This window comes from Bubalus bubalis, chromosome 6 (genome assembly GCF_019923935.1).
Source record: "Bubalus bubalis isolate 160015118507 breed Murrah chromosome 6, NDDB_SH_1, whole genome shotgun sequence".
NCBI classification, from domain to species: domain Eukaryota; kingdom Metazoa; phylum Chordata; class Mammalia; order Artiodactyla; family Bovidae; genus Bubalus; species Bubalus bubalis.
In genome coordinates, this window is record NC_059162.1 from 92,904,722 (window position 1) to 92,927,070 (window position 22,349).

At 37.9% G+C, this 22,349-nt stretch overlaps 2 protein-coding genes across 4 annotated transcripts in view; both read right to left on the bottom strand.

Annotated features, from left to right (window-relative positions):
- Positions 1-22,349, bottom strand: part of SCP2 (sterol carrier protein 2) — a 201,899-nt gene that overhangs the window by 35,100 nt on the left and 144,450 nt on the right. The gene's annotated exons all lie outside the window — the stretch shown is intronic.
- Positions 1-22,349, bottom strand: part of LOC102389250 (sterol carrier protein 2) — a 41,380-nt gene that overhangs the window by 6,188 nt on the left and 12,843 nt on the right. The window contains exons 2-3 of one of the 2 annotated variants that reach the window (XM_044945008.2): positions 20,081-20,207; positions 1,911-2,063 (exon numbers count right to left, since the gene is read on the bottom strand). In XM_044945008.2, the coding sequence (XP_044800943.1) occupies positions 1,911-2,063; positions 20,081-20,207 (280 nt within the window). Of the gene's footprint in view, positions 1-1,910; positions 2,387-20,080; positions 20,208-22,349 lie in introns of those variants that run through there. The other variant, XR_006551910.2, reaches the window with a different exon arrangement.

Below are 22,349 nucleotides of genomic sequence, written 5' to 3' on the forward strand. Positions count from 1 at the left end.
CTGGATATTGAACTCAAACTCCTTAGCAAATCCCAATGGACCCTGATGTGAATTGGGAAATTCCTTAGCCAAGGCTCTATATGCTACTTGGGTCCAGGGTGTGTATGTAAACACCAAGGACAATTCACCTCTCCCTCATGCGAAGAGTTGACTCATGGGAAAAGACTCTGATGCTGGAGGGATTGGGGGCAGGAGGAGAAGGGGACGACAGAGGATGAAATGGCTGGATGGCATCACTGACTCGATGGACGTGGGTCTGGGTGAACTCTGTTAGTTTGTGATGGACAGGGAGGCCTGGCGTGCTGCGATTCATGGGGTCGCAGAGTCGGACACGACTGAGCAACTGAACTGAACTGAACTATAATAGGTTTCTCCTTAAAGGGAATCACAAACACTTCTGATTCATTTTTAATTTTCTTTACTGGGGAGGAGGGAGCAGCAGGGAGCAAAAGAGTTGGAAGAGAAAAAGAGATAGCCTCTTGGCCAGGCAATTTGGATAGAAGAGGATACTGGCAGAGCAGAGGCAGGAGACAGAGTCAGAGACAGAGTGCTATCAGGTTTCGTGCTAGCTAACCCTCCCACTAACACCCCAGCCAGACTCATGTACAGTATGTACAGAGCTCATGTTTTCAAGTACTTAATTAGGAAAATTATACTAAAGGAGATATCAATCTAAAATGGCCAAATTGGGGTTCTTCTGATATTTCAAAACTACTATTTTTGTGTACACTGTTAGAAAAACCCGGTGGTAAGATCAAACAGACTGAAAAGGAATGCTTATTTTGATTGGAATCTGGAAGTTTATAAATTATAAAAGGCTGCTAGCACTCTGTCTCTGGACTTGGGCAGAACTTAGAGCCTTGGCTAAGGAATTTCCCAATTAGTGTTGAAAGTTACAACAAGGTTAAAGAGAATGAAGATGGAAAATAAAAACAAGAACATATAATCAGACCATTGGTGGTCTTACCTGATCTCAGTAGTGAGATAAGAAACTAAAGACATTTCAGAGTAGAAACAAAAGTGGCTCAGTATAAAAGGCTCACCATGAAAAAAGAAAAAAAAAATAATTAAGGTAGGAAGAAAAACAGAGCTTTAGAATAGGGAAGATTTGAAGATCTGAACATGCTTGCTGACAGAGGGAAAGGAGTTAATAGAAAGGCAACAAGGAAAAGAGTCAAAAGAAGGAGGGTGTACTTATTATTTGGAACAAAGTTACAGAAAATGATTGGAAACAAAAGGAAGCAAAGAAAAACTGTGCCTTGGAAAGGAAAAGGGGCTTTTTCCTTCTGTAAAATGATGAGCACTTCTCTGAGAGAAGAGTAAGGAAGTTGAGGGATCCTGAAAAGGCCTGGAAAAGTAAGTGGAGATTTGAGGAGCTCAGGCATTTGACAAGGGCAGGAAGTAAATCAGCAAGAGATGAACAGAAAGGAGTCTAGCAGGAGTCTAGCAGCAGTGAGGGCTTAGCTGGATTCATAAACATAAATCTGCAGAGATACACTCAGCATATTTGAGGACTTGCTCCAAACAACCTCAGAAGCCTGGGACACTATGGGGAGAAAATAAGTTGTGGGAAAGGAAACCAAAAATGACTTGCCTAAATTACAATTACTCAGGTTGGCAAGGCTGAGTCAAGGGGTCCGGCCAGCTCTGGCTTCTGGTTCAACATTCTCTTTTGACTATGCTGCCTCCTTTTTGAATAAAATTTTCCTAAGGCTGGTTAAGTTTGTAAGTTAATTGTCATCTTTAAAGTTTTAAAGTCATGCTTTTAAAGCAAGGTAATGAGATACTTGTTCTTTTGAAAACTAAGACAACAAAATTAGGACTTTTTTTTTTTTTTAACATGTACAACATCATTGGTTGTGAAAAATCAGAACGGTTCATTGCCAGACAAAACCTAGAATGCCACTTACCTGGCAGCTTCAGGAAAGCCCATCTGGTACAGCATGACAACAGCAGCTCCTCCAATGCCAGTTTTGTGCTGCAGAGCACCTCTGCACCGGGAACTTGCCTTTCTCCGACTTCCCCTTTCAGCTGCCAGCAGAGTTCAGCACACTGAGCCAGACCTAACAAATCGAACACAGAACAGTCAGATTCCCTTGGTTTAGAAACTACCCCTACCAGCTTTCTCAAGCAAGACAAGGGCTGACATTCAGTTGTGACTTTTAACTAGCCCAGTTTATTCGCTCAAGACTATGATTGCCTAATAACTTCTCTTAAAACCCTGGAAGATTTTTGCAGCTAGCTAATTTTTCTCCCTGAGTAATCTCTTTATTTAGACAATATTCAGGCTTAAGAAATCCCATGTGTTGTTGTTGTTATTCGGTTGCTCCAGTCATGTCCGACTCTTAGCGATCCCATGGACTGCAGCACGCCAGGCTTCCCTGTCCTTGCCCATTTCCCAGAGCTTGCTCAAACTTATGTCCACTGAGCCGGTGATGACACCCAACCATCTCATCCTCTGTCAGCCCCTTCTCTCCCGCTTTCAATCTTTCCCAGCATCAGGGTCTTTTCAGATGAGTCAGTTCTTCACATCAGGTGGCCAAAGTATTGGAGCTTCAGCTTCAGCATCAGTCCTTCGAGTGAATATTCAGGACTGATTTCCTTTAGGATTGACTGGGTTGATCTCCTTGCAGTCCAAAGGACTCTCAAGAGTCTTTTCCAACACCATGGTTCAAAAGCATCAATTCTTTGGTATTCAGCCTTCTTTATAGTCCAACTCTCACATTGACACATGACTAATGGAAAAGCCATAGCTTTGCCTATACAGACCTTTGTCAGCAAAGTAATGTCCCTTTTTTTTAATAAGCTTTCCAAGTTGGTCATAACTTTTCTTCCAAGGAGCAAGCGTCTTTTAATTTCATGGCTATAGTCACCATCTGCAGTGATTTTGGAGCCCCCCAAAATAAAGTCTGTCACTGTTTCCATTGTTTCCCCACGTATTTGCCATGAAATGATAGGACCAAATGCCATGATCTTTGTTTTTTGAATGTTGAGTTTTAAGCCAGAGTTTACACTCCCCTCTTTCTCTCTCATCAAGAGGCTCTTTAGTTCCTCTTAGCTTTCTGCCATAATGGTAGTGTCATCTGCACATCTGAGGTTATTGATATTTCTCCCAGTAATCTTGATTCCAGCTTCTCCTTCATCTAGCCAGGCATTTTGCATGATGTACTCTGCATATAAGTTAAATAAGCAGGGTGACAATATACAGCCTTGACATACTCCTTTCCCAGTTTGGAACCAGTCCATTGTTCCACATCTGGTTCTAACTGTTGCTTCTTGACCTGCATACACATTTCTCAGGATGTGGGTAAGGTGATCTGGTATTCCCATCTCTTTAAGAATTTTCCACAGTTTGTTGTGATCTACACAAAGGCTTCAGCACCTTCAATGAAGCAGAAGTAGATGTTTTTCTGGAATTCTCTTCTTTTTCTATGATCCAATGGATGTTTGCAAATTGATCTCTGGTTCCTCTGTCTTTTCTAATTTTAATCCAGCTTGAACATCTGGAAGTTCTTGTTTCATGTACTGTTGAAGTCTAGCTTGGAGAATTTTGAGCATTATTTTGCTAGCATGTGAGATGAGTGTAATTGTGTCGTAGTTTGAACAATCTTTGGCATTGCCTTTCTTTGGGATTAGAGTGAAAATTGGCCTTTTCCTGTCCTGTGGCTGCTGCTGAGTTTTTCAAATTTGCTGGCATATTGAGTGCAGCACTTTCACAGCATCATCTTTTAGGATTTGAAATAGCTCAGCTGAAATTTCCTTACCTCCACTAGCTTTGTTTGTAGTGATGCTAAGGCCCAATTGACTTCTCACTCTAAGATGTCTGGCTCTAGGTGAGTGATCACACCATCATGGTAATCTAAGTCATTAAGATCGTTTTGTATAGTTCTTCTGTGTATTCTTGCCACCTCTTATTAATATCTTCTGCTTCTGTTAGGTCCATACCATTTCTGGGAATTCCCTGTACTCTTTAAATTTATCCAACCTGTTTTGGCAATATTGAAAGAGAAAACACTGAATATACAGTTCTCTGGCTGAGGCAAAATGGCATGAAAATAGTTTAATTTTAGCATTTTTAACATATCAAAAGAATATAATCTAAGATTTGGGGTTGACTTTCCTTAAAAAAAATTCAGCTCCTATGGGGACTTTTCCTATTATTCTCCTCAAAAAGTTCCTAGAAAGAATGAATTATTTTCCAGACCTATTCACAGCTATTTACAACAATAGCACTAGATTCACAAAAATAGCATTTTGTCCTCTGGATAATAAAATCAGACATTTTTAGAGTTGGAAAGAACTTAATAATATTGAAACCAAACCCCCTAAAACAGCGTTCCCTTACTGAGTTTAAGATTAATTTCTCTATCTAAAACTTTATTCCTTTACTTGTTTCCTCTGACCTCAATCCCTTTCTTGTCCCCTCAATCTATGCTATTGTTGATAACATCTTCACTGCTAAAATTGCTATTGTAGATACCATGATTAACATACAAACTCAGGCTGATTTTCCAGGCAAGATGAGCTCACAGACCCCCAAGCCATGGACCACCAGTCCCGAGAATCATAAACCAGACACATTCTTATCCCCAAAACCATGATTAAGAAATGTCACAAGACAATAATTACTTCCAATTTCTCTGTTCTTCCCCTTCAAGACATCCCTAACTCAAAGACCAAGATGGATCAGAGATTTGGCGCCCACTTCCTTTCTTGTTGTTCAGTCTCTAAGTCATGTCCGACTCTGCAAACCCATGAACTGCAACATGCCAGGTCTCCTTATCCTTCACTATCTCCTGGAGTTTGCTCAAACTCATATCCATTGAGTCAGTGATGCCATCCAATCATCTCATCCTCTGTCAGCCCCTTCCCCTCCTGCCCTCATTCCTTCACAGCATCAAGGTCTTTTCCAATGAGTCAGCTCTTTGCATCAGGTGGCCAAAATATCAGAGCTTCAGCTTCAGCATCATTCCTTCCAATGAATATTCAGGGATGATTTCCTCTAGGTTTGACTGGTTCAATCTCCTTGCTCTCCTCTCAAGAGTCTTCCCCAGCACCACAATTTGAAAGCATCAATTCTTCGATGCTCAGCCTTCTTCATGGTCCAACTCTCACATCTATACATGACTACTGGAAAAACCATAGCTCTGACTATACAGACCTTTTTGGCAAAGTAATGTCTCTGCTTTTTAATACACTGTCTAGGTTTGTCATAGCTTTTCTTCCAAGGAGCAAGTGACTTTTAATTTCCTAGCTGCAGTCACAGTCCAGAGTGATTTTGGAGCCCAAGAAAATAAAATCTGCCACTGTTTCCAGTTTTTTCCCATATATTTGGAGTCCAAGAAAATAAAATCTGTCACCGTTTCCATTTTTCCCCACATCTTCCCCATGAAGTGATGGGACTGGATGCCATGATCTTAGTTTTCTGAATGTTGAGTTTTAAGCCAGCTTTTTCACTCTCTTCTTTCACTTTCATCAAGAGGCGCTTTAGTTCCTTTTTGTTTTCTGACTTTAGAGTGGTGTCATCTGCATATCTGAGGCTGTTGATATTTCTCCCAACAATCTTGATTCCAGCTTGTGAGTCACCCAGCCCAGCATTTTGCATGATGTTGAATAATCAGGGTGACGATATATAACCTTGATGTACTCCTTTCCCTGTCTGGAACCAGTCTGTTGTTCCATGTCCAGTTCTAACTGTTGCTTCTTGACCTGCATACAGGTTTCTCAAGAGGCAGGTCAGGTGGTCTGGTATCCCCATCTCTTTCAGAATTTTCCAGTTTATTGTGATTCACACAGTCAAAGGCTTGGCATAGTCAATAAAGCAGAAATAGATGTTTTTCTGGAACTCTCTTGCTTTTTCCATGATCCAGCGGATGTTGGCAATTTGATCTCTGGTTTCTCTGCCTTTTCTAAAACCAGCTTGAACATTTGGAAGTTCACAGTTCACGTATTGCTGAAGCCTGGCTTGGAGAATTTTGAGCATTACTTTACTAGCGTGTGAGATGAGTGCAATTGTGCAGTAGTTTGAGCATTCTTTGGCATTGCCTTTCTTTGGGATTGGAATGAAAACTGGCCTTTTCCAGTCCTGTGGCCACTGCTGAGTTTTCCAAATGTGCTGGCATGTTGAGTGTAGCACTTTCACAGCATCATCTTTCAGGATTTGAAATAGCTCAACTGGAATTCCATCACCTTCACTTGCTTTGTTCGTAGTGATGTTTCCTAAGGCTCACTTGACTTCACATTCCAGGATGTCTGGTTCTGGGAGAGTGTGAGTGATCACACCATTGTGATTATCTGGGTCATGACGATTCAGTTCAGTTCAGTTGTTCAGTCGTGTCTGACTCTTTGCGACCCCATGAATCGCAGTATGCCAGGCCTCCCTGTCTATCACCAACTCCCGGAGTTCACTCAAACTCACATCCATCAAGTCAGTGATGCCATCCAGCCATCTCATCCTCTGTCGTCCCCTTCTCCTCCTGCACCCAATCCCTCCCAGCATCAGAGTCTTTTCCAATAAGTCAACCCTTTGCATGAGGTGGCCAAAGTACTGGAGTTTCAGCTTCAGCATCATTCCCTCCAAAGAAATCCCAGGGCTGATTTCCTTCAGAATGGACTGGTTGGATCTCCTTGCAGTCCAAGGGACTCTCAAGAGTCTTCTCCAACACCACAGTTCAAAAGCATCAATTCTTCAGCGCTCAGGTTTCTTCACAGTCCAACTCTCACATCCATACATGACCACTGGAAAAACCATAGCCTTGACTAGACAGGTCATGACGATTATTCAGCCATAAAAAGGAACACATTTGAGTCAGTTCTAATGAAGTGGATGAACCTAGAACCTGTTATACAGGGTGAAGTGAGTCAGAAAGAGAAAGATAAATATCGTATTCTAATTCACATATACGGAATCTAGAAAAATGGTACTGAAGAATTTATTTACAGGGCAGCAATGGAGAAACAGACATAGAGAATAGACATATGGACATGGGGAGAGGGGAGGAGAGGGTGAGATGTATGAAAAGAGTAACATGGAAACTTACATTACCATGTGTAAAATAGATAGCCAGTAAGAATTTGCTGTATGGCTCAGGAAACTCAAACAGGGGCTCTGTATCAACCTAGAGGGGTGGGATGGGGAGGGAGGTGGGTGGGAGGTTCAGAAGGGAGGGGGTATATGTATACCTATGGCTGATTCATGCTGAGGTTTGACAGAAAACAACAAAATTCTGTAAAGCAATTATCCTTCAATAAAAAATAAATTAAAAAAAAAGGAAAAATATAAACAATAAATGCTGGAGATGGTATGAAGAAAAGGGAACCCTCTTACACTGTTGGTGAGAATGTAATATAGCCACTATGGAAAACAGTATGTAGGTTCCTTAAAAAACTAAAAATAGAACTACCATATGATCCAGCAATTCTACTACTGGGCTCATATCCTGAGAAAACCGTAAGTCAAAATGACACATGTACACCAGGAATGAAACTGGGTCATTTGTTGAGGTTTGGATGGATCTAGAATCTGTCATACAGAGTGAAGTAAGTCAGAAAAAGAAAAAAAAATCATATTTTAATGCATATATGTGGAATCTAGAAAAAATGGTACAAATGAACCTATTTCCAAGGCAAGAATAGTGAGGATTAATGAGGACAAGAAACTTAATCACCTTGTTCATTGCTGTATCATTAGCAACTTAAGCACTGACTGCAAATAGTAAGCTATCAAATACATATTAGCTGAGTGAATGAAATTCCTTTAGAAGAATAATTAGTGGATAAATGAGTGCCTGGTTAGGCAGGAAGTAAAGCAAAACAAAGAAACAGAAGCTTTGTTTCTCTGGGGAAAGTCAAGAGCTGCTCTCTGAAGCCTCAAAGTCAGGAAACTGCAGTGCCCTCAATTCCTCAATATGTTGGTATAGTTCCTGACTAGTTTCAAGAAATCACAAAGATTTCTCACCTTATTTAAGGATTTTTAATAGTTCTCCAAGTTCTAAGGACAAAGAAGTCAGCTCTAGATCCTATTTATGGGCTTAAGACTAAATAGTATACTCATCCTAAATACTATTCAGTAATAGCAAAGTTTTGTTGAGCATATACTATGTTCCAATACCTCAATAGGTACTGAAGATACAAAGATGGGATACAATCTCTGCTCAAGAATCATTGGAATCAGAGGAGAAAGATTTATAAATATGTATGATACAGTGTGTTATATGATAACTGAGGCATACAGACACTACAGTGAAGTTCATAGGAAAAAATAATTATGCCCAGGAAATTTTAATTTTATTATTTATTTTTATTTTTTAATATAAATTTATTTATTTTAATTGGAGGAAACTTTAATAAAGTATTAACAGAAGCAGTGATATTTGGTTTGGGGCTTGATGAGTAAGTATATATTCACCAAACAAAAAAAGATAGAATCTCATATATATGGAATTTAGAAAGATGGTAATGATAACCCTGTATGTGAGACAGCAAAAGAGACACAGATGTATAGAACAGTCTTTTGGACTCTAAGGGAGATGGCAAGGGTGGATGATTTGGGAGAATGGCATTGAAACATGTATAATATCATATGTGAAACGAATCGCCAGACCAGGGTTGATGCATAATACAGGATGCTCGGGGCTGGTGCACTGGGATGACCCAGAGGGATGGTATGGGGAGGGAGGTGGAAGGGGGGTTCAGGATGGGGAACACGTGTACACCCGTGGCAGATTCATGTTGATGTATGGCAAAACCAATACAATATTGTAAAGTAATTAGCCTCCAATTAAATAAATTTATATTTTAAAAAATTAAAAAAAAAAGAACATTCCAGGGATAGCTAACAGCATAATTAAAAACACAGAAACAAGCACTGTATAGTACACTTAGGAAATACCAAAAAACCTGGTGAGGGGGTGAGATTGAGAATAACAAGGGAAATGGTAGGAATTGGCAACCCACTCCAGTGTTCTTGCCTGGAGAATCCCAGGGACGGGGGAGCCTAGACGGGGGATGGTGGGCTGCCATCTATGGGGTCGTACAGAGTTGGACACGACTGAAGCGACTTAGCAGCAGCAGCAGCAGCAAGACCAGTAAAGTACAATGGGGCCAAATTATAACAGGCTTGTTATCTCAAATGAAGAAATTTCTATTTTATTATATAAGCAAAGGAATTAACCAAAGCTTCCATAATACCCTTTGATCTTTCACAAAATACCCTTAGATCTAGGGAATTGGATTAGATATTACTTGTTAATTAAGTATGCCCTGAATTCAAACATCAATTTAAAATTAGAAGAATGAAGAGAATTAGTAGCATGAAGTATTATAAATATGTGGTAATGATCCACTTGTGGCATAAAATGTTCCTTATCACAGTTTCATGTTATTAAACATGGAAAAATTTAATAGTTTAGAAACAGTTTACTGAGCACCTATTATGTTCCAGACTCTATGCTAAGCATTAAGAACATAAAGAGATGGCTCTTTTCCTCAATAAGTTTATAATCTATAGGAGGAAAAATATAAATATTATTTTTCCACTATTTAGAATGATTCTGAGTAAGTTGCTTAATTTCTGTAAGCCTCATTTTCCTCATCTATAAAATGAGAATAAAAATAACTACCTTTTAGGGTCCTTGAGAGGATTAAATGAAAATGTGTGTAAAAGTACCCAGCACAGTGACAGAGAGTTGGCATTTAATAAAGTTAACTACTTCTATTGCCTAGTGGTATTGCTTTCGTAGAGATTCTAGTTATGTGGCACTAAATCAATTCCCAGTGAACCAATTTTATTCAGCAGCCCTTAAGTATATGCCATGAGTCACGCACTGCACTAGGCATTAAGGGTTCAGAGATTAATTAATCAGTAATACACAGGATGCAATTTTACTTCAAGCTATTTTTATAGTATATTAGCTTTTCTGAAGTATAGTTGATTTACAGTGTTGTACCAATCTCTGCTGTACAGCAAAGTGCCTCAGTTATACACATATAGGCATTATTTTTTCATATTCTTTTTCATTATGGCTTATCACAAAATATTGAAAATAGTTCTCTGTGCTAGTCACTACGACTTTGGTTTTTTATCTGTCTTATATATAGTAGTTTACATCTGTTAGTCTCACACACTCAGTCCTTCCCTCCCCTACCCACCTCCCCTTGACAACCACAAGTTTGTTCTCTATGCACTTCAGGCTATTTCTAAGGATATAAATAACCATATTAGTCTATCAGAGTAAGAGTTAATGAGACTAACATAATTAAAATGCAAATAATTTAACAAAATAATTAAAACAACTAATGCATGTTTTAATACTAACTGAGAAAAGTTTTTTGTTTAGAAAAGTTTTTAAAATGGGGACTTGTTAGTTCCAATTAAAATTAATATGATAAGTTTATTTACTAGGGCTGCAATCGATGACAATTTCACATTTTAATACCATTCTTTCTTAAAAGAGCCACTAAGCTTAAATGGTATTCTAAATATAAACAGACCAAAATGTAAACTGTAAAAGAGTCAAAAGTTTACTTGGGTGCAAGCCTTTCAAAAGAAGATAAAAACAGTCTAGTTAATATCTTTGAGGTCTTACGTTTGCTTTTCAACTATAAAGTTGCATATTACATAGGAGAATAACACAGATTTTCACTACTTCTTATCTCTGAAGTACTTATGGGTTATTAACTGAATGTTTATGATTTTTCCATCCAATTTTTGCAAAGTGTTCAAGTATTGTTCCTGTAGAGAAAGTAAACTTCTATTAGCAGGTTAATGTCTTCCTGCTGCTTATTAACAAATGTTGCAAAGGTACTCAGTATCCTTCTAAATATTTCCACATGTTCCCATACATAGATAACAGTATTGAAAACTTCAATACTGATCCTTCAGATAATCATTTCTTTATAATTAAACTTGAATATATTTAATGAATTGAATCAACTAATAAGCATATGATATGAAAATACTTCAAGCTGGCCTATTCTACCTAATACAACTAGGGTCCAATTTCAAAAACCAGAAAATATAGCTTAGGACCTCAGTGGTTATAAGGCAGGAAAGCACTGCCAATAATTCTTCAAGGAGTTCAATCTCAATGCCAAAAGATCCCAATGCCCCTGGACGAAGTGAATATTACATTTCATACCTGATCAATGTATTAACCTAGAGAAAAGTCTCTACTGCTAACCTCTAACCTCAGCCATACTCTGGGTAATATTTCTACCAAAAAATTGGATTAGAAAATTAAAGGTTTTTAAACTTGAAGCTGGGAGAGATTGCTACAATGTTGCATCCAAATAAACTTCAAGGAGGTTTATCAATGAAATGGATTGGAATTTAATTAATGAATGCCCAGTTTTATTGCTCAATACACAAAACTACATGAGAAAAGAAGCAGCCACCATGAGAAAGTCTTTCAGGTTCTGTTCTACTATATGCTCAGTATGATTCAACAGTGTGATGCAATTACCAGAAAAGCTTACCTGCGATCACAGTACAGAAATTACCCTGGTGGTGATAGGTCATGAAATAAATCTAATGAGAAACACTGAAAGGGAACAAGGTCAGGTTGGCTTCAGATATTTGAAGGGCTAGAAGGTAAAAGAGTCTTGCTCTGTGAGTCTCAGAAGACAGAAACTATAGGGAGAAAGATTTGACTTCAATGTGGAAAAGAGCACTGTAACTATTGGACTCACCACACACACACACACAAAAACCCATGGAATGAGTAGCTTCTATGCAAGTTTCTTATCACAGGAAGTACAAATGCTTTACTATTATTTATTAGAAGATTTACAAGCAATTCACACATGGATTTATAGGAAGAAAGGCAGATAAACTATATAAATGCACTTGGCATAGTGTCTGAAATAGGAGATATTCAGTAGATATTATGTCTTTCCTTCTTACTTCCTTACTATGGGATCCAGTTAATCTACAGAAGATAGCCACCCTTTGAAAAATATTCTGCCAGTCCCTTACCATGTATTTATGAAGCCACGGCACAGATACAGGGTTTGCTGATTCCTGATTCTGAACTGCCAATTCAGACTTTTGGTTGTTCTAAGAATATGCATGATATAAAAAGATCTCAATCTCCTTGAATCACACTTTGAAGCCACAAAAATCTCCTGTTTCTATAACAGAATGTAAGCTACTACAAACATTTTTACTTTATTTCTAGGACACATTCACAAATGGCAATTTCAAGGGACAATTTAAAATTCCATGAAATTCTACAATTCACTAGAAGTCTATTGGATGAAGAATAACATTTCAACAAAAATACTGTACATTTATACTTCAAATTTTAGACTACAAAAAAAAAAAAAAATCTAACTACTCTGAGTAATGTAAAACTTTAGGATAGATTGAAAACACCAAACAGAGGGTTTCCAGCTAGCTGAGGGCAATGGAGGCGGCCTAAATCTCCATATCCTCAAAAACAACATGGAATAACAAGAAGAACTGCACAAAACCATACCCTCAGTATAAGTAGACAAAGAAAAACCCCACAAAACTTCAAGTTATCTATAAGTGAAAAAAAGGGGGAAAGGAAAAAGTGACCAAATCCCTGTTAGTAATTATTCATGCTCCCACAGGAAGCCTCCTAGAGAAGAAGCATAGTCTGCAAATATTGCAGAGGAGAGACGTGGGGAGCTAGCAGCAGGCCCACAACTGCTCTGAAACTACCATCCAGAAAAGAAAGACTCCCCGCAAGAGTGAAATATTGAAAAAATATTCCCATAGGTTAAAACGTGACTGCAGGGAAGGGCTAGAAAAGCACAGGAGATCCATGTTGCTAATCTTTGAAAGTCATAGCTTCTAAGAGAAGAAATCAGGTGGGAAAAAAAAGGAAAGGTCCCTTCGGCAACTGGATGGTGAAAGAGAAAAGAAACTAACAGAGTAATTTTTAGGTTTCTGCAAGATGAAAACAAACAAACAAAAACCCACAAAACAAAAAATCAGAGGATACTCAATCCATCTTTCAAAAACCCACTACACAATGAGGACTTTACTACATTGACATGAGAGGGCATCTCAGAACTAGAAATTCCCCAAAATCTAAAACAACACTCTCAAATCACAATGTAATAAAATTAGAAATTATTAATGAAATATAAAAATTAAGTCTACCTGGAAAATTTTAAACTATTTCCATAAAACAACTCTTGGGCAAAAGGGGGAAATACAAATGACTGCAAAGCTTCTGAGAAAATGATACTGAAAAATTAAAACACTACACCTCAGAACCAATGTGTATATATATATATATGCTTATAGCAATAACAAGGATATAGGACTAAACACTAAGGATGATTAAAATGGAACATATTCATCAATTAAAAAGAATGAAGTCCTGATCCATGCTACAAGACAAATGAACTGTGAATGTTTTCTATGTTGATTAAAAGAAGCCTGTCACAAAAGGTCATATACTTAGCTATCTTTTTTTAAAATGTTCATAATAAGCAAATACATAATAATAGAAAGTAGATTAGTGGTTGCCAGGTGCCTCAGAGGAAAGGAGTATTAATGGGTATGGGTTTTCCTTTGGAGATGAAAATGTCCTGAAATTAGATAGTGGTGATGATTTCACAATTCTGTGAATATATTAAAGTGTACACTGAGTTGTACACTTTAAAATAATCCATTTTATGGTATGTCAATTTTACCTCATTAAAGCTGTTATTTACTACAAAGATAAAAAATGAATTAAGTTCCCAATTAAAAAACTAGAAAAACAACTACAAAGTAAACCAACAGAAAGCACAAGGAAGATACAGGCAGAAAATAAAGGGATAAAGAATTAGAAAGAGTGGACATGGACTTCCCTGATGGTGCAGTGGCTAAGAATCTGCCTTCCAATGTTGAGACAATGGTTCAGTCGCTAGTCTGGGAAGATCCCACATGCTGCAGAGCAACTAAACCCATGAGCCACAACTACTGAGCCTGTGCTCTAAAGCCTGGGGACTGCAACTACTGAGCCCCCAAGCCACAACTCCTGAAGCCCAGGCAAGCCCTGGAGCTCATGCTCGGCAACAAGAGAAGCCACCGCGATGAGAAGCCCGTGCACGACAACTCGAGAGTAGCCGCCACTTGCGGCAGCTAGAGAAAGCCCATGCGCAACAACGAAGACCCAGTGCAGCCCAAAGAAATAAAGAATAGACATGGTTAATCAAAACTCTATTGTTTTGAACAATTTAATGAAAGAAACAAACTCTTACCCTAATTTAATGGGGAAAAAAAGGAGAAAGTTTATATACACAAATATAAGAAATAACAGGAGAGAAAAACCATTGAAACAGAAAATTGAAAACTGTAAAAGACTACTTTTCAGGACTTCTATACAAGTAGATTTGAAATTCTAAATGAAATAGATAATTTCCAAGAGAAATACAGACTACCAAAACGGACCCCATGGGAGATGGAATGTTTAAACAAAAAGAAATAATTACCAAGCCACCACAACAACAAAAAGAAAAACCCACACAACAAAAAAAAAAAGAAAGAAAAAAAAAAACAGGCTCAGATATTTTTACAGGGTATTAAATCAAACCTACAAAGATCAAGTAGTCCCAATACTCCATAAATTGTCCCAAAGCATAAAAAATGAGGAAAGGCTTCCTATTTTCTTTTAGGAAGTAAGTATAAAATTAACACCTAAACTTGTTAAGGACATAAGAAAAAAGAAAATTATAAACCAATATCACTTATGAATATGGATTTGAAAATACTAAAGAGAAGTGACAAAATCTAACTCCACATTAAAAAAAATCAATACATCACAATCCGGTGAGAGTGGAGAGTCAGACTATATAGAAACTTATAGGCCATAATAAGGCCTGTAGGTTCCAATATGAGTGTGGAAAGAATGCAGCAAAGTTTTGAGCAGAGGAGTGAAATGATCTAGTTTATATTGGAAAAGCATTGCTCTGGACATAAAGAATTGACTGCACAGGTGCACAAGCAGAAGCAAAAAACCATGTAGGAGACTCTTATACTCCAGGTGAGAAATTATGACAATTTGCTCTACAGGAAAAGTGGGGAAAATGTGGAGAAACACTTCTCTTTCTTATATTTCTGGATATTTTAAGAAATGGGTAAAAAGGCTTACTGATCTACTGAATGTTAAGGACAAGAAAAATCAAGACTGGCTCTAAGATTTTTGGCCAAAGGTCCTAGAAAGATGGAGTTATCACTTGCTGAACATAAAAAACTTCAGGAGGAACAGACAGGGAAGGTAGAAGTTCAAGGAGAGAATTAGTACTTCAGTTTTAGACCTGTTCAATTTGAAAGGCCTATTGGACATCAAAGCAAAAATACTTTTGCAAAGTGTTAGAGATATGAGATAAGATTTTTTTGAAGACCTAAAGCATGAAAAGAGTTGACCTTGAAGGAATAAAGAGCATTGTAGCCAAAGGACATTTGAGACTGTGGTACAGGGTTTAAGTTGGGCTTACAGAACACACTGGAAGGCCAATGAGCTTACACATGGGAACACTAGACAGCAGGAATTAAAAAAATAAATGATTAAAAAAAAGAATCTCACTATAACACAGTACTAGATAATATACATTTTGGTATCTGAATGCTATGGTCTGAATCGTGTCCCCTCAAAATTCATTTGTTGATGTCCCAACCCCCAACGTGATGGTATCTGGAGATGGGCTTTGGATAATTATGGTCAATGAGGTCAAGAGGGTAAGTCCCTCTTGATAGGATTAGTGCTCTTGTTGTTCGTTGTTATTCCATCACTAAGTTGTGTCCAACTCTGCAACCCCATGGACTGCAGCATGCCAGCCTCCCCTGTCCTTCACTATCTCCTGCAGTCTGTTCAAATTTCTGTCCTTTGGGTCGGTGATGCTATCTAACCATCTCATCCTCTGCCACCTTTTTCTCCTCTTGCCTTCAATCTTTCCCAGCATCAGGGAAAGCATCACTTTTCCAGTGAGTTGGCTCGTCACATCAGATGGCCAAGGTATTAGAGTTTCAGCTTCAGCATCAGCCCTTCCAATGAATATTCAGGACTGATTTCCTTTAGGATTGACAGGTTTGATCTCCTTGCAGTCCAAGGGACTCTCAAGAGTCTTCTCCAGCACCACAATTTGAAAGCATCAATTCTTTGGCACTCAGCCTTCTTTATGTTCCAACTCTCACATCCATACATGACTACTAGAAAAACCATAGCTTTGACTATACAGAACTTTGTCAGCAAAGTCATGTCATTGTTTTTTAATACGGCATCTAGGTTTGTTGTAGCCTTTGAATTCTTATAAAAAGACGAAGACAAATATGTTTCTCTCTCCCTCCCTCTCTGCACTCACAAAAAAGAGGAGCTCATGTGATGATACACAGTAAGACGGAGCCACCTATGACCCAAGAGAAGAGGCCTTAGTATAAAACTTATCTTGTGTCTGAATTTTAGACCTCCCAGCCTCTAGACCTATGAGGTTTGAGGCACTGGGTCTATGGTATTGGCTATGTCAGCCCAAGCAGACTAATACAGTGGAAATGGAGTTATATTGAACAAAAATGTAAAATATATGAATGACTTTGGAATCATTCTAGTTCCAAAGTTTGGAAAAATTACCAGTGAAAGCCTGAATATCTTGAAGAAAACAGTAGTAGTAGCCTCAAGGTCCTCTGACACTGCAAGTGAGACTTTGCAAAAGGACAAAATCTTCCTGAAGACTGGAGAAAAGGAGATCCTTGTTACAATAGAAGCAGAAATTATAGTAATACTATTACCACAGTTTAGAAGAAACCAGACAATAAGCAAAATATTGAAACTGCTACATGGTTTCTTCTTGCTGCTTATAGTAAAACTCTACAGTGCTATATTGCAGAGAGAACTATTAAACAAAAAGGATCCAGAACGTCATAGTTTTGAAAATTCTCAGCCTCTCAAAGTGGTAAAAGATGCTAAAATTAAGAAATAATCTTTGAGCAAAAATGCAATCCAGGGTACTGTCAGGAAAACATGGTGCAAAACTGAAGCCCAAGTTGTAACAAATCTTTTGTAAAGACTCAGAAAGATGTCTCAGAATGCTGTTCAGACAGAAGAAAAGCTGTGCCTTACAAATCCTCTCAATCAAAGGGCTGCTAGGCAACTTAAGAATGTTGATCCTTGGGACTTGCTTGGTAGCCCAGTGGCTAAGACTCTGCGCCCCCAAGGCAGGGGGCCTGGGTTCAGTCCCTGATCAGGGAACTAGATCTCCCATGCTGCATCTAAAGATCCCACATGCCACAACTAAGACCCAGTACAGGTAAACAAATAAATGAAAAAAATTTTAAAACAATGTTGCTCAGAAAGGACCCAAAGAAATTTGCAGGTGTAGCTTGTTGACCAGTGGAGCAACAAACCAAGATTCACAGGAGATCCACAAAATTCCTAAGATAAAAATTATCCAGAGGGGATCCTTAGGTGTTAGTCAGATCAGTCGCTCAGTCATGTGCAACTCTTTGTGACCCCATGAACCGCAGCACACCAGGCCTCCCTGTCCATCCCCAATTCCCAGAGTTCACCCAAACTCATGTCCATTGAGTCGGTGATACCATCCAAGCATCTCATCCTCTGTCGTCCCCTTCTCTTCCTGCCCTCAATTGTTCCCAGCATCAGGGTCTTTTCAAATGAGTGAGCTCTTCACATCAGATGGCCAAAATATTGGAGTTTCAGCTTCAACATCTGTCCTTCCAGTGAACACCCAGGACTGATGTCCCTTAGGATGGACTGGTTGGATCCCCTTGCAGTCCAAGGGACTCTCAAGAGTCTTCTCCAACACCACAGTTCAAAAGCATCAATTCTTCGGTGCTCAGCTTTCTTTATAGTCCAACTCTCACATCCATACATGACCACTGGAAAAACCATAGCCTTGACTAGACAGACCTTTGTTGGCAAAGTAATGTCTGTTTTTTAATATGCTGTCTAGGTTGGTTATAACTTTCCTTCCAAGGAGTAAGTGTCTTTTAATTTCATGGCTGCAATCACCATCTGCAGTGATTTTGGAGCCCCCCAAAATAAAGTCAGCTTTAGGTGTTAGCATTCTATTTTTCTCAGGTCACAGATCACAGCTTGAAAATTATGGTCTGGAGTAAGAGCTGTGGTAATAAAAGAAACTAGGGAAAAAACATAATTTGGAGTTTGAAGGCAGAACTAAGGATACTGAAGGACTAGAGCAGGGGAAGAGTTGGGAGAAGTGTCTGACATGATTCCTGTTTTTGCTTTAAACAACTGAATGGGTAGAAATTCCACTTACTAAGATGAGGAAAAGTAGAGGAGGAGCAAGTTTAAGTTGATGGGGGAACAGAATTAAGAGTCTGCACATGAACTTGTGAAAATTGAGACATCTGTTACACATACAAGCAGAGATGTGAAGATGCTGACTGGATATGCAGGTATAGAGCTCATCATTGACTATCCTAAGTTTGTTCCCATCTCCCCACCAGTGTATAACCTTGTTTTACTTCTTCACAGGACAAATAATCATTTGAAATTATCTTAATTTTTTCCCCATATGCTACTGTCCCTCTCTACTAGAAACTTAAGCAAAAACCACACATCTCTTCTGCTTATTTGTTGCTTGTGAATGACTGCATTGATACCCTTAATTCTTTTTCCCTTTATGGTCTGACTTTGCAGTTTTCTACCTTTAAAAAAGTAAAGTATATTTCCCTCTCCCTTGATTCCAAGTTTTTCATATGACTTGCTTTGGTCAAGTCTCAAAATGCCTTACATGTTGCAGATTTGCTCTTATGCTTGTGCTGTGACCATAAAAAGGACATCCCAGAGCTGGCCTTCTGGCCCCAAGAGGAGGCTGACACACCCAGCCAAACAGGAGTAAAATGGAGCCTCTAATCACCCTACAGTCATATCAAACCAGACAAAAAGAGCTGATCATGACTTAGATCCACTGATTCCCAGTCAATCTACAAACTTGCAAACTATAATAATAAAACATCATTACTTAAAATCACTGAATTTGGGAGTAGCTTATTACACAGCAATAACTAAGTTATATACTTCTATTTTCCAGTGCCTAGAATAGTGCCTACAATATAATAACAGCTCAATTGTTAAATAAAGTATTTAATTCAAGAGGAAATGGATAAGGAATAGCCAAAGAGGTAAGGAAAACAAGAAGTGTGAGATATCACAGAGGCCAAGAGAAGAGAATGTTTTAAGATAGAAGTAACCAAGGGGACTAATGGTACTGAGGTCTATTAAAACAGGATTGAGAAATATTTATCTGATATGGCAATGTGGTTATCAGTGGTAGCCTTGAGAAAGGCGGGAAGCCAGATTGGAATGGCCTGAGTTCTAAAATGCTAAGAAATAGCTACAAGGAAGAAAATTCCCATGGCTCCAAGCTGTCAGTCTCCCCTATGCCATTCTACCATTCTCCCTTGAAGATTTCTTTGCTTTCTGATTACTTGATCTTGGTTATATAACCTGGGATGTTTTTCCTACAAAGAATAGGAATGAGTATGACTATTTTCTTTCTTATCTCAAGTGTACAACAAGGCACTGGTTCAGGGTCATACAATTAAAACAAAAGATAAAAGACAAAAAGTCTAGCTGCTGCACTCCATGTTTTAACTAGCTGGCTGAGGCAGGCCAATCACTGATCATCGGTCAAAACCCTGGGATGTTTACCTAAAAAATAAAAATCAACCATGAAATTTAAATCTCATAAAGCACTATGGATTGACAGATGATGATGGACTCCTGTAGGATTCAAGCACGAGAATAAAATATGGCTATACAAATCTATTACCAAGAGCAAGCCTTAAGTCTCATTACCATATTCAGAACTGATAAGCAGCAATTTATAGTCCATGATTAAAGGAGACAAGATTTATGTTGTTTTTTCTATATCAATGTCTTATTTTGGAACATTCTAGGTGCTTCCCATATGATGTCATGTGTAAGAATACAACTAAATTCTACCACACTATTTCTTCAACTTAATTGAAAAACATTTCATTTTTATACAATCTAGCATCCTCCACAGTTTCTTAATAAATAAATATTGCTTTTCACACATGTATATAACTATCAATAAGCCTTAAAGTTTTTCAACATACCAAATTTTTCCATATGCTCTTTCCCAGCACACCCAAATATCTGAGAAGCAAGTGGGTGGGTAGAAAGTCCATGCTTTTTGTTCAGGATGTCAAGATGTTTATCAAGTGGACTGGCCCTATCTGAAAACTAAGAGAGTGGGGGAAACAAATTGTAATAGGTACTTGACATGATAGGTATCTTTTTTACACTTATTTGAAGCCTGGAGTAAGCTAAAAATACACAATGTGAATAAAATCAGTCAGAAAATAGGGAAACATGAGAAGGAAAAATAATCAAGTGCCCAAAGAGGTGTTAATTCTTTCAAGAAACATGTATAAGAATCCTGTTATGTGACAATAACTACTCAAGACATTGGGGATAAAATGGTGAACAAAACAGATAAGTCCCTGCTCATCTAGTATTTATATTTGAGGGAGGAAGAGATAAAACATAATGAGGACAAAAATTAAAATGTAAATAGTAATGCTATCAATACAACAAATAAATTCAAATAAAGGGATAAAAGACAGAAGGTGGAAAGTGTTATTTTATAGAAAATAGTCTAGGGAGATCACATTAATAAAGTGACATTTCAGCAGGGATGTGAAGGAGCAGGAGTAAGTCATTTGGATAACTTTTGGAGAGGAGAATTCTAGGCAGACAGAAAAGCAAGAGCAAAGTCCCAAGGCAGGAGCAGTCTTGGGTATTTGAGAAAAAATAGTGAATTAGGATTAGGATAAAGTGACACTCAGAGTGCAATCACATCTGTTTCCATGGTTCTAGAATAGAGAAACACAGTTCCTACTGCAAATATTCTACAAAGGGGAGGCTGTTTCTTGCTATTTTACCTACTAGACTGCAAACACTTTGAGCACAGGAACTCTTCTTCATCTACCTCTGAATATGTATCCAAAATCTAGCATATAGCCTGCTACATGGTAAACATTACATAAGTAATTGGTAAATAGAGTTTTTTTCCTGGTCCACAAATGTGTTCTAAAGGGAATAGTAGGCACATGAAAAGATGTTGAACATTACTAATGATGTGAACTAGTGATGTCCAACATCACTAATTGGTAAAGAAATGCAAATCAAAACTACAGTGAGGTACCACCTCACAGAACAGCCATCATTAAAATGTCTAAAAATAACAAATGCTGGAAAGACTATGGAGAAAAGGAAACCCTCCTACACTGTTGGTGGGAATGTAAGTTGCTACAGCCATTACGGAAAACAGTATGGACAGTCCTCAGAAAACTGGAAAATAAAATTACTATATGAGCCAGCAGTCTCGCTCCTCAGAATATATTCAGGCAAACCTATAATTCACAAAGATACATGCACCCCTATGTTCATAGAAGCACTGTTCACAATAGCCAAAACATAGAAACAATCTAAATGTTCATCAACAGACGAATGGATAAAGAAGATGTGGAAGATGTTGTGTATGTGTGTGTGTGTATGTGTGTGTATATATATTATATATATATGTATGTATATATAATGGGATACTACTCAGCCATAAAAATGAATGAAATAATGCCATTTGCAGCAACATGGATTCAACTAGAGATTATCATACAAAGTGAAATAAGTCAGAAAGACAAATACCATATGATATCACTTACACATTGAACCTCAAATATGGCACAAATAAACCTATATACAAAGTAGAAATGGACTCACAGACATAGAGAACACACATGCTGTTGCCAAGGGGAAAGTAGAGAGTGAGAGAGATGAGCTGGATGTTTGGGATTGGTAGATGCAAACTATTAAATTTAGAATGGATAAATAACAAAGTCCTAAAGTATAGCATAGGGAACTATATTCAGTATGTTGTGATAGACCATAATGGAAAAGAATATAAAAAAATGTGTATATGTATACAACTGAGTCACTTTGCTGCACAGCAGACTGTCACAACACTGTAAATGAGTCATACTTAAATGTTTAAAAACCTCAACATAAGAAAAAACAGGCTTACAAGAAGAAAATTATTTAGTTAAATACGAAAATCAATTTGACAATCCAAACAATAAAGACAAAATGAGCTGATAAATGGGTACTGTGTAATCTGTGAACACAGAAGTCTTTAAGTATATAGAATTATGTATTTGGATTCTGATAGGTAGAAATTTTTTTTGAAAAAGAAATCCAAACAAAACCACCTTAAAATACAGAAAATGTTCATATCTAAGATGAAAAGAAGTATGAATGAAAACAAAGATTTACAATGCATGCTTCTAGTCAAGATGGACTACAGAAAAAAGATTTACCCTTCTAACT